General features: G+C 46.9%; 1 protein-coding gene across 5 annotated transcripts in view; it reads left to right on the forward strand.

Annotated features, from left to right (window-relative positions):
• LOC118675466 (minichromosome maintenance complex component 3 associated protein) overlaps window positions 1-22,377 on the forward strand; it is a 40,738-nt gene that overhangs the window by 8,770 nt on the left and 9,591 nt on the right. For all 5 annotated transcript variants that reach the window (XR_004973920.1, XR_004973921.1, XM_036348307.1 and 2 more), the window contains exons 7-23: window positions 587-726; window positions 2,956-3,153; window positions 3,468-3,736; window positions 4,212-4,374; window positions 7,238-7,398; window positions 8,175-8,416; window positions 8,685-8,902; window positions 9,864-9,964; window positions 11,629-11,760; window positions 12,165-12,278; window positions 13,538-13,690; window positions 15,041-15,238; window positions 16,983-17,051; window positions 17,137-17,274; window positions 19,579-19,729; window positions 21,724-21,982; window positions 22,188-22,285. Coding sequence is in view for 3 of the 5 variants with exons in the window: in XM_036348307.1 (XP_036204200.1) it covers window positions 587-726; window positions 2,956-3,153; window positions 3,468-3,736; window positions 4,212-4,374; window positions 7,238-7,398; window positions 8,175-8,416; window positions 8,685-8,902; window positions 9,864-9,964; window positions 11,629-11,760; window positions 12,165-12,278; window positions 13,538-13,690; window positions 15,041-15,238; window positions 16,983-17,051; window positions 17,137-17,274; window positions 19,579-19,729; window positions 21,724-21,982; window positions 22,188-22,285 (2,804 nt within the window). In the remaining 2 variants the exon portion in view is untranslated. The remainder of the gene's footprint in view (window positions 1-586; window positions 727-2,955; window positions 3,154-3,467; window positions 3,737-4,211; window positions 4,375-7,237; window positions 7,399-8,174; window positions 8,417-8,684; window positions 8,903-9,863; window positions 9,965-11,628; window positions 11,761-12,164; window positions 12,279-13,537; window positions 13,691-15,040; window positions 15,239-16,982; window positions 17,052-17,136; window positions 17,275-19,578; window positions 19,730-21,723; window positions 21,983-22,187; window positions 22,286-22,377) is intronic.

The following is a 22,377-nucleotide window of genomic DNA, read 5'->3' on the forward strand; positions in this document are numbered from 1 at the left end:
GCCCTGAATGCATTGTGGGCCCCTCTGCCTGTGGTGTGCAGTGAAGAGATCCGTCTGGAGAGGCAAGAAGGCCTTGATGCCTGCACACACCCCCTCCCTCCGTGTGTAGGCCAGTGATGGTGAACCTATGACAACTCATTCTTTTGGTTGATTTTTCTTTGTTAAATGGCATTTAAATATATAAAATAAATATCAGAAATATAAGTCTTTGTTTTACTATGGTTGCAAATATCAAAAAATTTCTATATGTGACATGGCACCAGAGTTAAGTTAGGGTTTTTCAAAATGCTGACACACTGAGCTCAAAAGGTTCGCCATCACTGGTATAGGCCATGCTTTTCTTTCCCAGAGTCCCAGTGTTTAAAAAGTTTTTCTTTTTTTGTGTGATTTGTGTGATGTTTGTTCTTATTTTATCACCAGAGGCCTGATGCACGAAATTCATGCAATGGGCTCGGCCCTCGCAGCCCCAGCTTCGTCCGGTCTAATTAGCATATTACACTTTTATTATTACAGTTTACGAAAACACACTTCGCTGAATTCTCCATACTGTGTGGTATGTTCTTACTATTTACTTGATGTCATTTAGCTCGAGTGAAAAGGACCGACCTGGACAAAGCGAGGACTTTTGTTGGGACGTGCCCTGACATGTGCCCCGAGAAGGAGCGGTACATGCGGGAGACCCGGAGCCAGCTGAGTGTATTTGAAGTGATCCCAGGAACTGACCAGGTGGAGCCCCATGCCCCCCATTGTGTACAATTGTTTGCATTGTGAGTTGTGTACTAAGCAATCTTGTACAGGACCATACAGGACCCTAAGGTATAGATACAGATGTAGATGCAGAATTATTTCATAGGTGAAAAAACTTTTTTCTTTTCACAATTTTATTCCTATGTTTATGTTTTGCACATTTGAGATTATGTTCTGGATACAATTTTGTACGATTTTTTTTCAGTTAAGATTATATCATGATCATTTTTTTGTTATAATGAACTCTTTATAAGCATTTTTAAATAACGGCATATTATTATGTAGTTCTGTCCACGCTCCCATTTTGCAACGTTAGATAGGCTGTTTCTAATTTTTCAATTATGTTAATTCCTTTGGGCATGCTGTGTGTAATGCCTCGGAGGTGATTAGATGATTTCCTTCAGATCGTTAACTCTGTCAGAGGGTATGACCTTTCTTCAGCTTCCTGAACATGTGCCTGTTCATGTTCCTTAATTGTTTCCCAGAAATCACCACGTTAGGCCCTTTTATTCTTTTGTTAGTTTTGGGCTTTTCCTCCTCTTCTGGCTGGTGGTTTTATAGCTGCCTTTACCCAACGCAGGGCCCTCAGTCAGGCAGCAGTTGTCACAGCAGAGGCCCTGGGCTCCTGCTCACCAGGCCCTTGCTTCTGCTATGCCCCCCCCCCCCCCCCCATCCTCACTGTTGTCTCCATTTCATTCCTGGTCTGTGTAGATGTAATCTGGTGTTTGAGCATGGCTAAGACCTTTGAAAATGCTTTCAAGTCCTTTACCTATCACACTGCTGTGCTTGGGGCCAAGCAGGTGTGTCTTCACTTATATTCCTCTGCCTTTTTTTTTTTTAAGTTCTTTTTTTTACTGTTTATAGTATTACATATGTCTCCTTTTTCCCCCATCGACCCCTCCCCGGCCACTGCCACCCTCCAGGACAAGCTCCCACCATCCCAGTGTCCGTGTCCATTGGTTATGCCAGTGTTTGGCAAACCGCGTCTCAGCAAACCACGGCTCGCGAGCCACATGTGCTCTTTGGCCCCTTGAGTGTGGCTGTTACACAAAATACCGGCTCTTCCACAAAATACCGACTTCTGCGCATGGGCCACGGAGTTTCAATCGCACTGTACGTGCGCGCCCCCATGTGGTATTTTGTGGAAGAGCCACACTCAAGAGGCCAAAGAGCCGCATGTGGCTTGTGAGCCGCTGTTTGCTGACCATGGGATTATGTTAATGCACATGCATACAAGTCCTTTGGTTGATCTCTTACATTTCCCCCCGCCTCCCGCCTTCCCCTACCTTCCCTCTGAGGTTTGACAGTTCGTTCAGTGCTTCTCTGTCTCTGGATCCATTTTTGTTCATCAGTCTATGTTCATTGTATTTCACAAATGAGTGAGATCATGTGGTATTTATCTTTCTTTGAATGGCTTATTTCACTTAGCATAATGCTCCCCAGGTCCATCCATGCTGTTGCAAGTGGTAAGAGTTCCTTCTTTTTTACCACAGCGTAGTATTCCATTGTGTAGATGTACCACAGTTTTTTAATCCACTCATCTGCTGATGGGCTCTTAGGCTGTTTCCAAATCTTAGCTATTGTAAATTGTGCTGCTATGAACATAGGGGTGCATATGTCCTTTCTGATTGGTGTTTCTGATTTCTTGGGCTATATTCCTAGAAGTGGGATTACTGGGTCAAATGGGAGTTCCATTTTTAACTTTTTGAGAAAACTTCATACTGTTTTCCACGAGGCTGCATCATTCTGCATTCCCACCAGCAGTGCACGAGGGTTCCTTTTTCTCCACATCCTCTCCAGCACTTGTCATTTGTTGTTTGTTGATGATAGCCATTCTGACAGGTGTGAGATAGTACCTCATTGTTGATTTGCATCTCTCGGATGATTAGTGACTTTGAGCATGTTTTCATGTGTCTCTTCACCTTCTGTATGTCCTCTTTTGAAAAGTGTCTACGTATTTAGGTCCTTTGCCCATTTTTTGTATTCCTCTGCTTCTTGATGTGATAGCCACTTATGTTCAATATGTTACTTATTTTGTCTTTGAATTTGGTTGTTACCTTTAAACAGAATTTTACACATAGAAATTGTATTCTGTAGTATTGATCCTGTGTGAGTGTGTGTGCGATCTCACCCCCTGACTTTAAGGCACAGCTGCTGAGAGGCTGGCTCAGCACCCACCACCCAGCTGCTTGTCCCCACTCTCTTCAGGTGGACCACGCGGCAGCTGTCAAGGAGTACAGTCGCTCCTCTGCCGACCAGGAGGAGCCCCTGTCACATGAGCTGCGGCCCTCAGCAGTGCTCAGCAGGACCATGGATTACCTGGTGACCCAGATTATGGACCAGAAGGAAGGCAACCTGCGGGACTGGTATGACTTCCTGTGGAACCGCACACGGGGCATACGGAAGGTATCAGCCTCTTCTCATTAAGAAACTAGAAAAAGTATGTGAATTCCTAAGTGAAAGTGAGAGTTTTGTCATTTTACTATTTTATCTGTAACACCAAGTATACTATTATTTAAAATCATTACAAATTCTTATTAAAGTGTTCTTTATGGGCTTTGTTTCAAATTGAAATATGAGAAATTCAGCTAATAAACATGATTTTTCTAGTAGTTGCTTCTCTGCATGGGAACATGTGCATGGGATCTGTGTCTCTGAAACACATGCATATAAGGTGTGTGCGTGTTCATGTGTATGTAATATTCCCCTCTTGTGGCCAGGACATCACACAGCAGCACCTGTGTGATCCCATGACGGTGTCCCTGATTGAGAAGTGTGCCCGGCTTCATATCCACTGTGCTCACTTCATGTGTGAGGAGCCCATGTCCTCCTTTGATGCCAAGATCAACAATGAGAACATGACCAAGTGCCTTCAGAGTCTGAAGGAGATGTACCAAGACCTGAGGAACAAGGGCGTGTTCTGTGTCAGCGAAGCCGAGTTCCAGGGCTACAACGTGCTGCTCAATCTCAACAAGGGCGACATCCTAAGGTGAATTTTCCGTTCCGGAGCTGGCCTACGCTGTCTGGAAATGGAAAGCAGGGTGTAAATAGGGGAAGAGCTGTCGGGATTCGTAGGCGCTCTTAGTGCTGCCATGTCCCTGGTCCATAACGCTGGGATGACAGTAAGAAACCTGGCTGCGCTCAGTCCCTTGACCTGAGCCCCTGGGAGCAGGATGGATGTACGCTCACACCAGCACATCTAGAGTTGCTCCAAATCCTTCCTGAGAATGATTTCTCCTTGTCAGCAAGAGGGAATGAGGAAGGGATGGGCCCGATGAGTAGAATAGGCGCGTGAACCAGGACAGCAATGCCCAGGTGCCCTATCAGAGCTGTTAGCCGTTTGCCATTATGACCCTCTTTCTCAGTATGGTTGAAATCTAGTTTTTATCAGATTTTTTTTATGGAATATTTTGTCAAATTAATCTTAAAATTTTCTAATCTCTTTTATCTCTTTTAATTAACAGAGAAGTACAACAGTTCCATCCGGCTGTTAGAAACTCCTCTGAGGTGAAATTTGCGGTCCAGGCTTTTGCTGCATTGAACAGTAATAATTTTGTGAGATTTTTCAAACTGGTCCAGTCAGCTTCTTACTTGAATGCTTGTCTTTTACATTGCTACTTTAATCAGGTGAGTAACGTTACTGTACTTGGAGAATTAGAAGAAAGCAGGTTGTTATTTATGATAAATAAATATATATTTGTTGTTGTTAATCATCACCTTAGGATATTTTTTCCATTGATTTCTTTAGACAGAGTGGAAGGGAGGCAGGGAGAAGGAGGGGGAGAGAGAGGAGAGAGACACGACATCGATGTGAGAGAGACACATCAATTGGTTGCCTCCACACGAACCCCGAACAGGGCTGGGGATGGAATGTGCAACCCATATACCTGCCCTTGACTGGGAATTGAACCCACAACCCTTCAGTATGCAGGCCAACGCTCTAATCACTGAACGTACTGGCCAGGACATTACTTATGACATTTAAGTGCTTTATTCCATGAAGGTTTCAGACAGGTCTGGGGCTAACTCTGTGCAGCCCTCGTGGCAGCCCCCCAGGGTCACTGGTGTAATCCCATTCTACAGGGGTTACCATCATTGATCACTGAAGGCAATGAAAACACTGTACTTACAGTTTATTTTTTTTATTTTTATTTTTGTGTACTTACAGTTTAGATAAGAAAAATCTCTTTAGAACCATGTAACTAAAGTTTAGAACTTTATCTTCCCTGGGAAGCAAAACACTGCACGGATAAAGTCTCTAACGTAGAAATTCTCAGTGATATTAAATTTTTAGAGAGCCTGATGATACTAAATGCATTTCAGTAAATATGTCAAGTGCCTTCTCTTTGTCAATGCTGTGCTGTGCTCGGGTTCCAAAGGCGGGCACCTGGGGCTTTGCCAAAAGTGTGAGCTCCTGGTCTCAGAATCTCCAGCCAGGTTTTTAGCCCCAGCCCAAGGGCACTTGGGGATGATGACGGAGCAGCCCCCGCCTGTCTCCGCTTTACACACTGCTGCTCCCCCCTGCGTGGGGTGGAGGATGCCACCAGCAGAGTCCTTGCTGAGAGCCCTCGGGCTCCACTGGGAGTGAAGGAAGCTGCCTGGGAGATCTCGGACCTGCTAGCTGGTTCTTGTGACTCCAGGTCATTTTTCTTCTTGGTCACACAAATGCCCTCCTGTAAACAGTGACTAAACCACATTCCAGGTAAAGAACCTTCTGCAGGTGTGCTCATTGTCAGATCTGACGGTTGCCAATAGGACTGAAATTCTGGAACAGATGAAAAGATTTCTAACACTGTGCCACTTGGGGAACTCCATGCAGCTGATAAATAAAACTAATAATTAGTATTTTAAAGTGATTATGTAATGTTATTAGAATGTCCACCATTGGTGCCCATTTTAATAACTTTAAGCCCACACTGTCCCTTGTCCTTGGGACCGCCTCCCCAGCTTCCTCCGTGCTCGGCTCCTGCTGTAGTGTTCCCCCCCTCCCCCCCTTTCAGGCCCCCCACCTTCCTGCCTCAGGTTTTCTGCGTTTGCTGTTCTCACTGCTTTTCCTTCTCACAGCCACACAAGGTCACATCCTCCAGTTGTTGGCTTGGCTGCCACGGTCTTGGCTGGGCCCACCCTTGTCAGTGCTCCAGGTCTTCTGCCTTTCTCACTGCCACCATTAAATATATTGTGTACTTTAAAAAAAAAAAAAAAAAAAAAAAAAAAAAATATATATATATATATATATATATATATATATACACACACACACACACATATTTTTTTGAAAATATATTTTTACTGATTTCAGAGAGGAAGGGAGAGGGGGAGAGAGAGATAGAAACATCAATGATGAGAGGGAACCACTGCCTCCTGTATGCCCGCTGCTGGGGACCGAGCTTGGAACCCGGGACCCTTGATTCCACAGGCTGACGCTCTATACACTGAACCAGACTGGCTAGGGCTGTACTGTGTATTTTATATGTGCATTTTATTCATTGTTGGCTTCTTTAACATATCAGCTATGTGGGGACAGGGATTTTGTTTTGTTCACTGTTGTAATCTCAGCACTGACAATGCCAGGCATGAAGTAAACACTTGATAAATACTGATTGAGTTAGTTCCAGAATACTGGAAGAAGCCACCCAGATTCCTGTCACCCAACCCAAGTTTTATAAGCATTTTCATGTTTGTCCTTTGTCTTCTTTTTTAAAAGCACTTGTAATAATGCTATGAAACAATTTTGCCTTTGACTCTCTTATTTAATTTCATGTCATGCATTTTTAATGGCATTCCATTATCTTTGTGATAATTTTTAGCATCTACACAGCTTTTTGTTGAATGGATGCTGCACAGTTTACTTTCTGTGCCCTGCTGTGGGATGGTTTGTTTTCTAGTTTCTTACAAATAAGGCCTTAAGACTAATCTTTTCTATAAGAGACCCAGAGCATGAAATTCTTGCACGGGTAGGGTCCCTAGGCCTGGCTGGCAATCAAGGCTGATTTGTGATGCAACTAGCAGAGCAATCGGAGGACCCCCGCTGGCACCTGCCTTGGCCGGCCTGGCGCTGCCCGCTTGCTGGCCCCACCTCTGGCCACCGCTGCCGGTCACCTCTCTCTGCGGGGTGACCGGCCAGGCGATTGGTGGGGGGGAACCCCGCTGGCACCACCTTGGCCAGTGGGGGCCCCCCGATAGGCCCCTACATTGAGCGTCTGCCCCTTGGTTGTCAGTGTGCATCATAGCGACCGGTTGTTCTGCCGGTCATTCTGCCATTCGGTTGATTTGCATATTAGGCTTTTATTATGTAGGATGTTTGAAATTGTCTCCTTTGCATGCATTCCTGGGCATCTTAACACTGAGCAAATAGCCTTAGATCACCAAGCCTGGGACCCATAATGGCAGGTTGCTGTCCAGAGGGAATGAGCTACAGCCGGAGTCCTGTCCCCCATGCCAGCCTTTCTGTAGTCCTGGGGCGACTGCAGTGATTGGCTTCTCCTTTCAGATCCGCAAGGATGCTCTCCGGGCACTCAACATCGCCTATACTGTGAGCACCCAACGATCCACCATCTTTCCCCTGGACAGCGTGGTGCGCATGCTGCTCTTCAGAGATTGCGAAGAGGCCACAGACTTCCTCAACTACCATGGTCTCACTGTTTCCGATGGGTAGGAGCTGAGGGTGAAACTGTAGGGCATGTCTTTCCTTTTCTGTCTTAATTCTGATAAAGGGCTGGGAAGTGCCATTGATGTGCTAGGTCCTGGAGAAAGCATGTTTCATGTGCTGCCTCCCTGGTATACATAGCGAGGCTCGGAGTGGCTGAGGAATGTCCCCAGACCACATGCTGCGTGTTGGCTGACTGGGTTTAGACCCAGTTCTTTGTGACTCCAAAATGAGTGCTTTACAAGTTACTGAAGAACTTAAAGGTAAAGGTTGGGCCTCCTTATTCTGTCCCTTGAGGATGGCCTTTGCTAGCCACCCATGATAGGCCACTGCACAACTCTCATGGCCCAGATAGGTGCCAGTGGGCCAGGGCAGGGCTTCTCTGCTTGGAGTTTGAGTGTTTTGAGAACCTGATGAGGCTCAAGGACCTTCTCCCAGAAAATGGCATCATGATGTAAAACATGATAGACATGCCCTCAGCTGGGTTTCTCAACCCCTCCCTCTCACTATGGCCTTTGTGCTGCCTGTAGTCCTTCCTCATGGAGATGTGGCAGCTTTGGAGGGAGCCAGGAGTGTGTATGTGTGGTGTTAACGGCTAGGCCGGGTGGTGCCCCTGTAGGCTGGCAGCAGGGAGCGCTGCTCCCCTCCTGATTTCCATGTGGCTGTGTGGTTACTCCGTGACATCAGGGAGGGGGCTTCCAGCGTTGTTGCTGGCACTGGGAAGTGAAGGCTGACCTCTCACCTGAGATACCTCTCTGTGGGTTCTTTGTGGTCTGGATAGCTGTGTCGAGCTGAACCGGTCCTCGTTCTTGGAACCAGAGGGGTTATTGAAGGCCAGGAAGTCGGTGTTTATTACCAGGAAGCTGATGGTGTCGGTTGGGGAAATTGTGAATGGGGGGCCGTTGCCCCCTGTCCCTCGTCATACCCCCGTGTGCAGCTTCAACTTCCAGAACAAGTTCGTCGGGGAGAGCCTGGCCGCGGAGCTGTCTGTGGGCACTCAGAGGCCCGGCCTGGATGCAGCAGGTGAGTGGAGCTGCGGCTGCACGAGGGAACTAGCTGCTTGTCCCTCTCGGAAGCCTCTAGGGAGCCAGAAGCACCTATCTTGTTTTGGGGCCCAGATGTGGATGTTGTTCAGTGCTAGGTGTTTCATCCTGAGGTTGGGCTGATAGACTCCGTGGCATCATGTGCTCGCTTCTCATCGTGAAGCTCAGGGAGGGTGGCCAGTCCTTACCGTCCCTGTGGGTGGCCTGGAGGTTGTTTGTAGTGCCCACATGTGCCTGTTCTCTTCCAGGTGTGGGGAGAGGAGAGGAATGTGGTACTGAGGCAGACGCGTCCCCGCCTACCCTCCTCCTGCAGCCTCTTCCCATCTTGGCCCCTGCACTGCCCTATCTGCCGCACCACCCAGCAGCCACCCCGAGTGCGGCACCCGGCCTCTTCCAACCCCCCATGCTACCCCCTCTGCAGCCGGAACTTCTTCCTGCAAAGCCTGAGCCTGTGTACTCTGACGCGGTAAGGAGTCTTCCAGCTCAGGCCCCAAGCAGCCTGTTACGCACAACACCCAGCAGCATCTGATGTCTAGTCTGACCATTGTCTGTAGACGGAACCCACTGAGGTGGTTGCACATGTGACCTTAGAATGTTCTGAACTAGCCATGGCTGGTCTCACTGTGGGATCTAGTCCACAAGGCTTGAGTCTGTCTTAGGAGCCAGAGGCTCTGAGAGCAGGGATGATGTGTGGGTCTGTAGTTTGTTGCCCGTGTTTTTCTTTGAAAGGTCATAGGTGAAACTTTGGCGAATGTGCTGAAGGGTGTTTACGGACGTAATGCTGTTGATAAAATCAGTGCTGCCTGGTGTCGAGTGCTTCCTGTGCCAAGAGCTCTGCAGGCATGTGGTGTCCTGGTTGCCCTGTCCCAGCGCCATCCTGTGCCCCCACGTGTCTGCTCCTTTGAAAACCAGTGGACATGTTAACTAGGGCCATGGGGACCATGGGTAGCGCCACATGCCCACCGACAGGCATGTGACTAGGGTCGAGCAGAGCCGGTACACCACAGGTTGTGGGACTTGGTCTCGCCACCTGTTGCTTAGACAGGCACTTGACACTACCCCAGTCGGGATCAAGGAGGAATGTGAAGAATGGCCACAGACCCTGAGCGTGTTTGATGTGCGGGAGTGGCACTGGGGGCCTTCTGAATGGCCATCCTCGCGCAAGGCTCCTCTGTTCATTAGCAGGAACTCTTCCCAGAAACAGCATCATACCCCCTGTGAGGGTCGTTAAAACACCTTCAAAAAACGTTCATTGACAAGGCCTTGATGGGGTTTCTGCCCTGGCCGAGTTCCATGAGAACTCAGTGGTTCTGTGAAGGTCTTTAGTGCCGTTTGCTGTGAAGTGAGATTGTTCGATTATAAGCTGGGTCTGGATTGAGGCACTGTCCCTGCTGGCACGCCTGACCCGCCGTCTGACCTCTCTCTAGGACCTGGCGCAGGTGGTGGACGAGCTCATCCAGGAGGTTCTTCAGAGGGACTGTGAGGAGGTCGGTGCCGCTGGGGCGGCCTTCGCAGCCACAGCTCTGGGGTAAGTGGGGCGCCCCTTCTGCTCTGAAGCAGTCTGCACTCACTGGGACCACACTCTGTCCCTCGAGACACTCTTGTAAAGCTGTTCTCAGTCTTCAGCAAGAGATTGCAGCTTCCCGTTTGTTTTATATTTTTATTGATTTTTTACAGAGAGGAAGGGAGGTATAGAAAGTTAGAAACATCAATGAGAAAGAAACATTGATAAGCTGCCTCCTGCACACCCCCTACTGGGGATGTGCCCGCAACCAAGGTACGTGCCCTTGACCGGAATTGAACCTGGGACCCTTCAGTCCGCAGGCCGACGCTCTATCCACTGAGCCAAACCGGTTAGGGCTGCAGCTTCCCGTTTGTATAGGCTCGAATGTTGGTCCTGTTCTCTAGGTGGGTGTAATTCATATTTCTGACCTTATGTTTGTCATTGGCATGTCGTTTCCATTCGTGTCTGCTTTTTGAGCAGCAAGAGGTTTATTAAAGTTGTAAATTAAACCCTATTTTTCTTTAAACTTTAAATACGACTTAAAGCTGAAACCGGTTTGGCTCAGTGGATAGAGCGTCGGCCTGCGGACTGAAGGGTCCCAGGTTCGATTCCGATCAAGGGCATGTACCTGGGTTGCGGGCACGTCCCCAGTGGGGGATGTGCAGGAGGCAGCTGATCGATGTTTCTCTCTCATCGATGTTTCTAACTCTCTATCTCTTTCCCTTCCTCTCTGTGGAAAATCAATAAAATATATTTAAAAAAAAATAAATAAATAAATAAATAAATACGACTTAAAATTCGAATGAAGTAAAAATTAGTTCATTCTCTATTAAATATGAAAAATACTAGAAGGAGACTTGACTTGGGGTGGTGAACACACAATACAGTATACAGATGACTTATTACAGAATTGTATCCCTAAAATCAACATAATCTTATTAATCAATATCTCTCCAGTAAATTCAATAAATAAATAAATATTCAAAGTTTACCCCCCACCCCCAATGAAAAATACTTTAGCCCTGGCCAGTGTACTCAGTGGTTGGAGCATTGGCCCACGCACTGAAGGGTCTCGAGTTCGATTATCAGTCAAGGGCACGTATCTAGGTTGCAGATTTGATCCCTGACCCTGGTCAGGGTGCATGGGGGAGGCAACCAATCGATGTGTCTCACATCAGTTTCTCTCTTCTCTCGCCCTCTCTCCTCCTCTCCTCCCTACTCTCTCTCAAGATCAATGGAAAAAATATCCTCGAGTGAGGAATAACAACAACAAAACAAACAATAAGGAACTAACTTAAAAAATTTTGGGTTACATTTCAGCTTATTAAAAATTTGAATATTTTGTACCATTTGTATTTTACACCATGGTAAAATTTCCTTAGACATTTAAAACTACAAACTTTATGTATCTGCTTCTGTCTAATACTTCAACATCTAGTCTTAATAAGTTTAATCACAGTCTGTCTGCTCCTGGCCAGTGGCTCAACCGGAAGGTTGTGGGTTTGACGATTCCCAGTTTGGACACATACCTAGGCTGTGGGTTTGATGTCAGTTTTGATAGATGTTGTGTTTCTAACTGTTTTTATGCTGAAAGCTAAATATGTTTTTCCCCCCTGCCAATGTTAAAAGTTTAGTTATGTGGTTAGCTTGGCACTTATTTAGAATTCTATCCACTTTGCTCTGTCTAGTGTTTCCAGTGCTGCTGTGGAGGAGTTGTTAACAGCTGCTACCACAGGCATTTTGAGGCACATTGCAGCTGAAGAAATTACTAAGGAAAGGGAGCGAAAAGAGGAGGAGAGGCGGCAGGCTGAAGAGGAGAGGTGAGTGTGTCTCGTCCTTGCAGTGTACCTGGGGTCAGAGTGTGTGGACATGGGAGAGAACCTACCCGGGCCTGGCATGCTCCTGCCATTATTGTCCATTGCATCGGGCCCGAGGCTCACCCAGTGCCCCCATACACTTCGGCCCACGGAGTGGATGGGTCCTGAGGCTACACCCACCTTGTGAGCAGCAGCAGCCCTTTGCCAGCGGGGGAGGGTGGTGGCCAGTGGGGCTGGAGTGGGGGCAGCTCAGCTGTGTGGTTTGTCTGGTGGGATCAGAGGATTAGTAAGCCTACGGACTCAGGCTGCACAACTCACACCTCCACCTGTGAGGTCTCGGAGTGTGATGCTGCTTATTTTTATTCTTAAACATTACCTTGCTCTTTTTTCTTGTTTTAAACCCTTAGGTTGAAACAAGAAAGAGAACTGGTGTTAACTCAGATGAGTCAGGGCCTGGCTGCAGAGCTGACAGAGCTGGTAGTGATGGAATGTGTGAGAGAAACCTGCTCCCAGGAGCTGAAGTAAGTGAAGTGCTGGGTCCTGCAGTGTGAGAGGCGTGGACTGGCAGGAGGGAGGAGGATCCTTAGGCGCTGTGGGCAGGCTGGTCAGCTCCTGCTAGCTGGGTTGCACTTTTGCAGGGAGCATACATATCTTTTGATAGCCAAACACTAGAACCCTGTCCCTGTATGTGTGTGTCCTCCAGAGAATGCCTCCCTTTCACTGTTATCCTCGTTGTGGACCCTACCCCGGGCATGGGGATGTCTTAGCAAAAGGGTTTGCTGGTAGTCTCCATACCAGGTTACTTATTGTTAGTTTTCCTCTAGTAGAAGATCCTTCACTTATTCCACATGCTAAAATATTTCTTGGAGCTATCTCACTTAAGAACTTTCTTGGTTTCCATCCTAGGCTTCAGGGAAGACAGAGGTTCAGTTGTGCAGGGAAATCTGTCCTGGTGCTTAAGCTCTCTGAGATAGCCCCGAAGGCGACGGACTCTTTAGTCCTGATCACAGCTCCCAGTGCAGATGGGGAACAGACCTAGAGACAGAAGTGTCTTAATTGATGTTTCCCTCTCTGTTAATTGGGAATCTATTTCCATATTTACTATACGAGGCCTTACATTGATGGATGTCTGTCTGTTCTTAATCCCAGGAAGGGGTGTTAGGAGATAAGGAACCCAGGACTCATCGATGTGCAGGGAACATGCTGTTCTCCTTGGCTCTAGGAGGCTTGGCCTTTAGCTTACCCAAGAGGGTGGCTATTGGAAATGGGTCTTGCCTGTTTAAGCTACTTTGATTTTTGTGACTAAATATATTTGATAAAGCCCTCTTTACCCTTTGGTTGATAGAATTTCTCTTACAGATACTGGTTTATATGAGGGCCACCATTGTTTGACCACAGGCTGCCAGTTATGTTCTTGAGACACTTCTAATTGGAAACAGCAAATATTGCTGATGAGGGGATGTCTTAATGGTCATTTAAAAACTAACATTTCTAGCCATTGTTTTAAAATAAAGCTTTATTTCTGGACTATTCCCAAGGGCCCCACTGGACCTGTAATCTAGTACCCTGTAATTTTGTTCTTTTTCTCTTATGTTTGTTGTATGATATTCCTTTCCAGGTGGCCATACCTTAAGTAAAATGAAAATCTTAAAGTTCCTCTTGAAACAAGGGCGTAATTACATTTCAATATAAAAGATGTGGACTCTTGTACTTTTAAGGCAAACCCTCCGTGTGTGTGGGCCTGGTGCAGTGACTCTCATGCTGATGGCCTGTTTCCTAGGAGTGCAGTGGAGACAGACCAGAAGGTCCGCATGGCCCGCTGCTGTGAGGAAGTCTGTGCCCACCTGGTGGGCTTGTTTCTCGGGGAGGAGATTTTCCAGACTGCAAAGGAGACCCTCCAGGAACTTCAGTGCTACTGCAAGTATCTTCAGAGGTGAGTTATGTGTTCTTACAGATAAATCCATGCACATAGGAGTCTTTTTACGAAGATTATACTTTTCAGAAACGGACAATTATACACACGCATGCATGTGCGCGCGCGCACACACACACACACACACACACACACACACACACACACACGTTCCACGTTCTTTCCTAAAAGGTATAAAGGGATAATAAGTAAGGAATTAGTTTGGGAGGATTGTTCTGTATTTTAACAAATATTTAAAAGTTGCTTTTTCTCGTTTACCCTTTGCACTATACACAGGGAGATGGCCATGAACAAACCAAGCAAATTATAGCTGTGTGCAAAACATAATTTATAATGAAAAAAGACAATTCCTACAGAAATGTGTACAACATGCAAGCGGTGTATATTCAGATAGGTTGTTTCGGACTTATATATAGTAGTGAAAGCCTAAAGAAAGGAAGGAACATAACAAATACACACCCAGCATAGTGGTTACTTTGGGAACAAGAGGGCGTGTGACTAAGCAGGGTCCCTGGCATCACGGGCACTGCTTCTCAACTGGATGGAAGGATGTGGGTGTTTGACCATCATTAATCTCTAAACTGGGCATATATGTGTTAGATAATCTGTATGGTGATTCAGTTCATGTAAAATTTAAAATAAGTACTAGTGTTCCTTGGCAGTTGCAGCCACATGAAAGGGAGCAGTGAGCAGTGAGTCTCCATTCCACGAGAGACCATCTTCCTCCAGCTGCTTGTGCACCCACAGACACCTCTGCCCTTTTTGTAGTTCTTAGCACATCTGGGAGCATGTTGCCAGCTCTGTGTGCAGTCATTCTTCCCTCCATTTGCTAGGAGGTAGAGGCCTGACCACAGCAGCATGTCAGCTTTCCCAGTTGTTGCCAGTGGCACTGTAAATGGCCCCTCTGGCCCTGTGGATGGACTTCCACGTGGATTTCTCTCTTTAGCCTCGACAAAATACTGTAGTAACCGTCTTGCGCACACAGTGCACATGTCTGGAGGTGAAGTTCCATCGGTGGTGGTTGCTGGGTCAGAGGGTCTATGTACCTTGTATCCATATTGCCAAACTGGCCCTCCAGAGAGCAGTCCGCATTAACTATTAAGTTCAGTAACTCTTTTTGCTTACCACCATTCATTTGCTTCAGGCCTCTCCTATGCCTGAGTTGTTGTTTTTAAACTTTTTTTTCCCCTTGAGTTTTCTAACTAATTTCTTAATTTCAGGACTGTTGCTGAAAAAGACTGAACATGGGAAACTGTGTTCCCATGTTAATGATGCCGGAGCTTATGTTTGCATTTGTCCCTGTGGCGGACCTTTAACACACCCAGTGATGACATGTTGGTGTGTCCTCAGGTGGAGGGAAGCTGTCGCAGCCCGGAAGAAGCTGAGGCGCCAGATGCGGGCCTTCCCTGCAGCGCCCTGCTGTGTGGATGTGAATGACCGGCTGACGGCACTGGTGCCCAGTGCAGAGTGTCCCATTGCTGAGGAGAACTTGGCCAAGGGCCTCCTAGACCTTGGCCACGCCGGGAAAGTGGGCATCTCCTGCACCAGGTCAGTGCGCAGCTTGCCACAGTGCCTCCTAAGTGCCCCTGTCCCACCTCTGTGTTGAGGGGGAAGATAGATGCGTCAAGAGAGTGGACGTAGGACTGCACTTTCGCAGGTGTCTTTCCCTCCAGTTCTGGACATGGTTGCTCTGTCTGCTTTGATTTATATGCCTTTTTCCCTGAAAACATTTGGGGTCCTGGTAATTGAATTTTAGTTGGAACCACCTGTTTTTCTCATTTGTGGAATCAGAGGTCCATGTGTACTCACTGCCACTCCCACTTCCTGTCTTCTATGCTTCCGGATTCTTCTGCTTCTTTGTCATTTCTGCTGCTACCTCACACCAGCTCCCTCTGTCTTCTGCAACAGCATTTTAGTGACTCCACCTCCCACCCTCCAGTCTCTCCTCACGGGGCTTCCTCCTGTGCCCCTTTGGCATGGCCCTCCCCGCCATTCCTCCCAGTCACTCTGAGCATGTGCAGCTCCTGAGGGCCCTGCCCAGGTCTTCACTTGAGCTGTCCACTGCTAGCCGTGCAGGCTCGGCCTCTCTTCAGGCCCAGTGGGGAGCCCGGGGGAAGGCAGCATGGAGGGGCTGTAACAGCACACTGTCTGGGTCTCATGGTGTGCCTCATCTCTCCTGGGCTGTCATGGGACATTCTCTCTGACAACCGTCTCCAGGGTTTCGTTTGACTCCAACAAACTGTGGCTGCTGAGATTTCTGAGATCCTGTTTCTGCCTCTGTAAGTGGGGTGGGCAATAGCGCTGACCTGCCTCAGATGCACTCTGTGGTCAGAGCACTCCTCTTTGACCCATGGCAGCCTGGGCACTGGCTTGGCCTCCTGAAGTCATGGCTGCTTTGTCTCTCACCCCCAAACACACTCTCAGCACAGCCCCCTGCCCTCTGTTCTTCCCTGCTGCTCCTTCACGCTGACAACTCCCCTGGTGCATCTCTGGCCAAGGCTCCTGTATCCAATTCCCAACCCGATGTCAGAACCTACTTTTCACCCAGCCTGCCCCTCCCGGGGCCTTCCGTGTAATGCCAGCCTGTCTTCCTCGGGCTCAGATCAGACACCTGGGCTCGGGCTCATCATTCTAGAGCACGGCCCTCACTACCTCTGCTGCCAGCCTGCCTGTCTGCCAGCTTCTGCCCTTGGCCTCTACACCCTGGTGTTCCCACCATCACAGTTGAGTCTGGTCACCTTGTGCCTCTAGTTGACATCTTTGTGCTGCTCCCTGAGTCCTTGCATGGCAGCCCTTGCCTCCCCTTCCAAACCCCAACTGCTGTCTCTGTATCCTGTGCACACAAGCCCACTCCTGCCTTGGCATGCCCATCCCTCCTCCCTCTCCCCTGAAATTATTGTGCTGTTTCCCCTTATTTTCTTTAGAAGTGACAGCTTATCGCATGTCACTTCTTTGACCGCCTTGTGTGAACAGACCACAGCATACCCATGCGCCTACCGTGCCGTCTACTTGCAGAGGCGTGTCTTTCTTCATGACAGCGGGTGTCCTAAAGGGCAGGAATTTGCTCTGTTTAATGCATCTCCCATGATTGACACATGGTAGATAATTGGTATCTGTGGAATGAACAGGTCTTTTGACTGATCCATTTCTCAGAAAAAATTTTCTTGGTTTCCTAAGTATTTCCACCAGTTCCTTTTTACTGAAACCATCAGTGTGAGTACTTACCAGGTTCCTCCCCTGGGCACTGAGCTGGCCTCACGTCGGCACATTGTTGTTCTCCCTTTCTTTGTAGGCTCAGGTGGCTCAGGAACAAGACAACGCACCAGTTGAAGGTCCAGCACTTCCACCAGCAGCTACTGAGGTCTGTCCTGCTCCCGCCGTGCGAGCTGCTCCTGCCCGGGGCTTGAGCACCAGCTCACCCACCTGGCTCTGTCTGTTCCTTCCAGTGATGCAGCGTGGGCACCCCTGGACCTGCCATCCCTCGTGGCTGAGCACCTCCCTGGTAGCAGGGAGCATGCGTTTTGGAAGCTGGTGCTGGTGTTGCCCAACTACGGAGAAGAGCAGCCCCCATGGAGTCCTGGCAGGTCAGGGAGGGGTTCCCTCGGGGGGTGGGGGGCGGTTGATGCTGAGAAAGCAGCCTGGGGAGGTGGAGCACTTCTCCCAAGAGTGTCAGGCAGTGGAGCAACGAGGGTGGCTGGGGCGGCTGGGGTCAGAGTGGCCTGTTCCTCTCGTGCACGATGGGAACACTGATGTGTCAGTTTACGGTTTGGTGCTTAGATTTGCAGTCTGTTTTGTTTGTGATTTGAAATTGACACTTTACATTATTTAAACTTTTATTCTGTAAACTTGGTAATAGTCTGTCCAAAAGCATTTCAGAGTTGTTATTTAAAGCTACACTAAGGTGTATTGACTAGAGCCTGCTTCATTTTAGAATCTTGTGGAAGACAGTTTACAATTTGTCTGCTATACTAATAGTTCCATTTTTTTCTTAGAAAAAAACTTTGGCATTTTAAAAAAGAAATCCAAAAAGTTGACATGGCATTATTTCCTATAACCAAGTTGCTTCCATACTTTTAAAGCAAGTATAAAACATGTTACTTTTCTTTTTTAACAGCTTTATTGAGATGTAATTCAGTGTAAATTTCGCCCATGTAAAGTGTCCATTTCACTGGTTTTTAGTATAGTCACAGAGTTGTATAACCATCTTCAGGATTTAAATCCAGAACATTTTTTCACTTAAAAAGAATCCCCGTATCTATTACCAGTCACTCTCTATTCCTTCCTACCTTCCACCTCTGGCAGCCACTAACCTGCTTTCAGGCTTTATGCATTTGCCTGTTCTGGACATCCTAAATACATGGAGTCATACAGCATGTGGGATTTATGACTGGCATCTTTCACTCAGCACAAATGTTTTCTACGTTCATGTTGTAGAGATTATATCAGTCCTTTGTGTGTGTGTGTGTGTGTGTGTGTGTGTGTGGCTGAATAATATTCCATGGAATGAATTTATCACATTTTATTTGTTCATCAGTAGATGGGCATATTTGGGTTGTTTCCACTTTTTTTTGCCATTCATGCTACTATGAACATTTGTGTGTAAGTGTTTGTGTAGACATATGTTAGCAGTTCTCTTGGTTATATAACTAGGAGTGGAATTGCCATGTTGTGCGGTAACTATGTTTAAGTGTTTGAAGATTTGCTGAGCTGTTTCCATAGTGGCTGTACGATTTTACATTCCTGCCAGCAATGTCTGAGGGTATTACGTTCTCTGAACACATTACTGTTTAAGCAGGAACATATGTAGGCTAAAGAAAAAGAAAGTCATAAAGCTTATCACATAAGACAGCTGAGCAAGGAGGAGAGTTGTGGTATTTTAAAAGCATTTAAATGATTCATTTCTTAAAATTGCTGTCTTCTGATTTGCTAATTCATTAGGAGATATATGTCCCAAGAATTCTTAAGGTCTCAGGTCTGAGAAATTAGATTCTATAAAACGTGTATTTTCAATTCTAAGGATCTTTTCTGTTGCTCAGAATCTTTTCTTAGTGCTCTGGAATCTTAAGTCACATTAGAATGAATCAGTTCCTGAGTGCTCTCTTCTCTTACCCAAAAGAAAGATCCCAGTAGAGTTTTGTGCAGATCTACTTCACAGTAGAATTTGTGTCTGTGGACCTACATCTGTGTGATATTTCTCTTTCCAAAATATTTATTGTTCAGATTTAGAATTGGATTCTTGCCGGAAGCCGGTCCATCCTTGCTGCTTGACACAGTCGCTGCAGGAAAGAAACATCTGCACAGCATATGTTTCAAGGGACCTGGCGTATATAGCATACTGTTCTTAATATGTTTGCTCCCCTTAGCGCTGTGTGTTTTAACCAAGGTCACCTCTCCGAGAAAGGTTGTTTCCCCAGGTAGGAATTTTTCCCTGAAGTCAGGGAGGGGATGCCTCTCCTAGAAAGGTTGTTTCCCCAGGTAGGAATTTTTCCCTGAAGTCAGGGAGGGGATGAAACTCCTTAACTAAGTGCCAGGCGGGTAGTTAATCACTTTAACTACAAACAATCATGCTTAAGCTACATAATCTTTACTCCCTGGAATGGAGATAAGAAACGCCCTAACCTTTGTAATAGAAATTGACAGGATTAAAATCAACTGGGATAAATACGGATGTAACAAGACAATAAACAGCAGAACTTTGCTGGAGATCCAGACCAGAACTTGGCTGGAGATCCTGGCTGGAGATCCTGGCTAGGCTGCTGATCAACTGAACACTGTCTCCGTGTCCTTCCTTCTTCGCCGACTCCGTCTACACCTTTGGGGACCCCTGGACCTGCTGGGGTTGGACCCCGGCAGATTCTTCTTCAAGTGTTGTTTTCTTTTATTCACAGAATTCTGGCAGATTGGTTGAAAGTCAAGTTCATGGGAGGTGATGGCTCGGATGACACATGCAGTGATGCTGGTGGAATTCAGACACTCACACTGTTTAACACACTCGGCAGCAAAGGGAATCAGGCAGTGTCTGTCAGCGTGTGTATAAAGGTGAGTGACAACCACTTCGTGTATTTACTTCTGTGATAGTCTTATTTTCTCTCATGCCCGGACATTACTGGAATCATAAATACCTGAAATGGTTTTGAAAGAATGTGGGGGGGTTCATAAACACCCCATGGACCCCTATTGGTGTGGGATACCAGGCTAGCGTCTGGAGCACAATGAGCCTTAACTGTCTCTGGTCATAGACCACTTTGGGAACTTGGTGAAACGCAGAACCATCCTGACAAATGCATAGATGCACTATGCTCTTCTGCACATCATTCAGAATCCCTGAACTCTATATTCATTTGCCTCTGGTAATTAACTCAAGAGATAAACAGATTTTTTTCCACAAAAGTCAGTGATGGTTACACTTCACTACTGACATCACTGTTAAAATAGCTTCCTGATACACCAGGTCTTAGCAAAAAACTAATGTGTTTTAAAAAATCTTTATTGTTGCCCTGACTGGTTTGGCTCAGTGGATAGAGCGTCTACCTGCGGACTGAAGGGTCCCAGGTTCGATTACAGTCAAGGGCATGTACCTTGGTTGCGGGCACATCCCCAGTAGGGGGTGTGTAGGAGGCAGCTGATCGATGTTTCTCTCTCATCAATGTTTCTAACTCTCTACCCCTCTCCCTTCCTTTTTGTAAAAAATCAATAAAATATATTAAAAAATAAAAAAATAATCTTTATTATTGAAAGTATTACGTATGTTCCACCCCCCCATGGTTTTTAACCCTATTTCATTTTCACTAAACTTGAACCCAGCTACTGTCTAGGTTCAACATTGGACATTTCAGGTTAGTTGTATTTGTTTTACATTCAGGTTGTCCTCAGTTTTCCATTACAAGTTCTAATTTTTGCTCTTTATAGGTGTTTGCACAATATTCACATTAATTGGTTTCTTTTTTTTTTTTAATATATTTTTTATTGGTTTTTTACAGAGAGGAAAGGAGAGGGATAGAGAGTTAGAAACATCGATGAGAGAGAAACATCGATCAGCTGCCTCCTGCACACTCCCCACTGGGGATGTGCCCGCAACCAAGGTACATGCCCCGGACTGGAATCGAACCTGGGACCCTTGAGTCTGCAGACCGACGCTCCATCCACTGAGCCAAACTGGTCAGGGCAATTGGTTTCTTGAGAGATTCTTATTTAATGAGAACTTGTTTCTGCATTAGGTTCAAATCTGCATAAATGAATTTTAGATTTCAGAAGTAAAACCAGATGTGTGTCTTATTTACTTGGAAAACAGCAGTGCAGGGCAGCAAGTGTGGGCTTCAGCGCTGAGCACTTGGGTGTTGATAGCTCTAACCATTGAGCTGCCAGCCAGAGCACCATCCTGTTTTCTGTCTTGCTTTTTTATATTGTGTTCTGGGAAATTTCCTTGCCTTTATATTCCAAATGTTTTTTTATTCCATATTTCAGTGTCAGGTGGGGAGTGGCCAAGTACCTTCCACTTGCCTAGAGGTGCCCTGCGACTGGACCCTCTCAGAATAGACCCCTGCTGAGGGTACAGGTTGCACTTAAAGGCCACCTGGTGGGTGTTATCAGGAGTTCCCTTAGTGACCTGTTGGGCAGACCCTGTGGGTATTCGGGGCTTTTCAAAGCTCAGGTGGCCTGGGTCTTTACACACCATGTCTGTAGCCCCACAGGTGTGGCTTCCTCTGCTTTCCCAACCAAGCGATTGTTCCCATCTCCACACTGTTTTCTAGAAATGGGTTGAAATCCCTTGTTTACTGCTGGCTTGCCGTCATCCTTTTCTGTCATTATGGTCTTACCTGTTTTTAGAACTGTTTAAGGGTAACTGTTAATATGAAAGTAACATGCTCCAAAACAATTATAGCTGGAGGCTGAATTACCCATTGTTCCAGCTGTTTCTGGCAATAATTTATGGCCTCATGGAGGGAGGCTGGCCCAGAGGGCAATGCAGTTTGGCTGCGCTTGCTCAGGGGCTGATGCTCACTACTGATTTACCCCTGATGGTGCTGTTGCAGGTAGCCTACGGTGCCCTCAGTGATGGTGCCCTGGATGCCGTGGAGACACAGAAGGAGCTCCTGGGAGCTAGTGGCCTCATGCTGCTGCTTGCCCCCAAAGCGAAGAGCGAGGACATTGCGGAGGAGGACGTGTACTGGCTGTCGGCACTGCTGCAGCTCAAGCAACTCCTGCAGGCCAAGCCCTTCCAGCCTGCATTGCCGCTGGTGGTGCTCGCACCCAGCCTGGGAGGGGTCGCCGTGGAGAACCAAGTGGATGATGGTTAGTGAGGCTGTCTCTTTGATGAGCCAGCATGTTCCATAGATGGGTTGAGCCCCGGGTCTGAGGAGGTGCTGGCAATTCAATGGCTGGAGTCGGGATAGCAGCCACTGTGGTGACTGGGAGCAGATCTGGGCGGGGTCAGTGCAGTGAGGTATCTGCTCATACACAGACTTAGCAGAAGACAGGTGACCTGTTTCTTTTCAAGGCTTGATGCTACAGGATTTGGTTTCAGCTAAGCTGATTTCGGATTATATCATTATTGAAATTCCTGAGTCCATTAATGATTTACAAGGCACAAATAAGGTAAGTTTTCATTATTTTTAAAGGTCCAACCAGATAGTTCAGTTTTTCTCTTCTTGTTCTATCTTGAATTTGGTGTATATTGCTGCTTGCAT

The sequence above is a fragment of the Myotis myotis genome, unplaced genomic scaffold (assembly GCF_014108235.1).
Source record: "Myotis myotis isolate mMyoMyo1 unplaced genomic scaffold, mMyoMyo1.p scaffold_m19_p_2, whole genome shotgun sequence".
NCBI classification, from domain to species: domain Eukaryota; kingdom Metazoa; phylum Chordata; class Mammalia; order Chiroptera; family Vespertilionidae; genus Myotis; species Myotis myotis.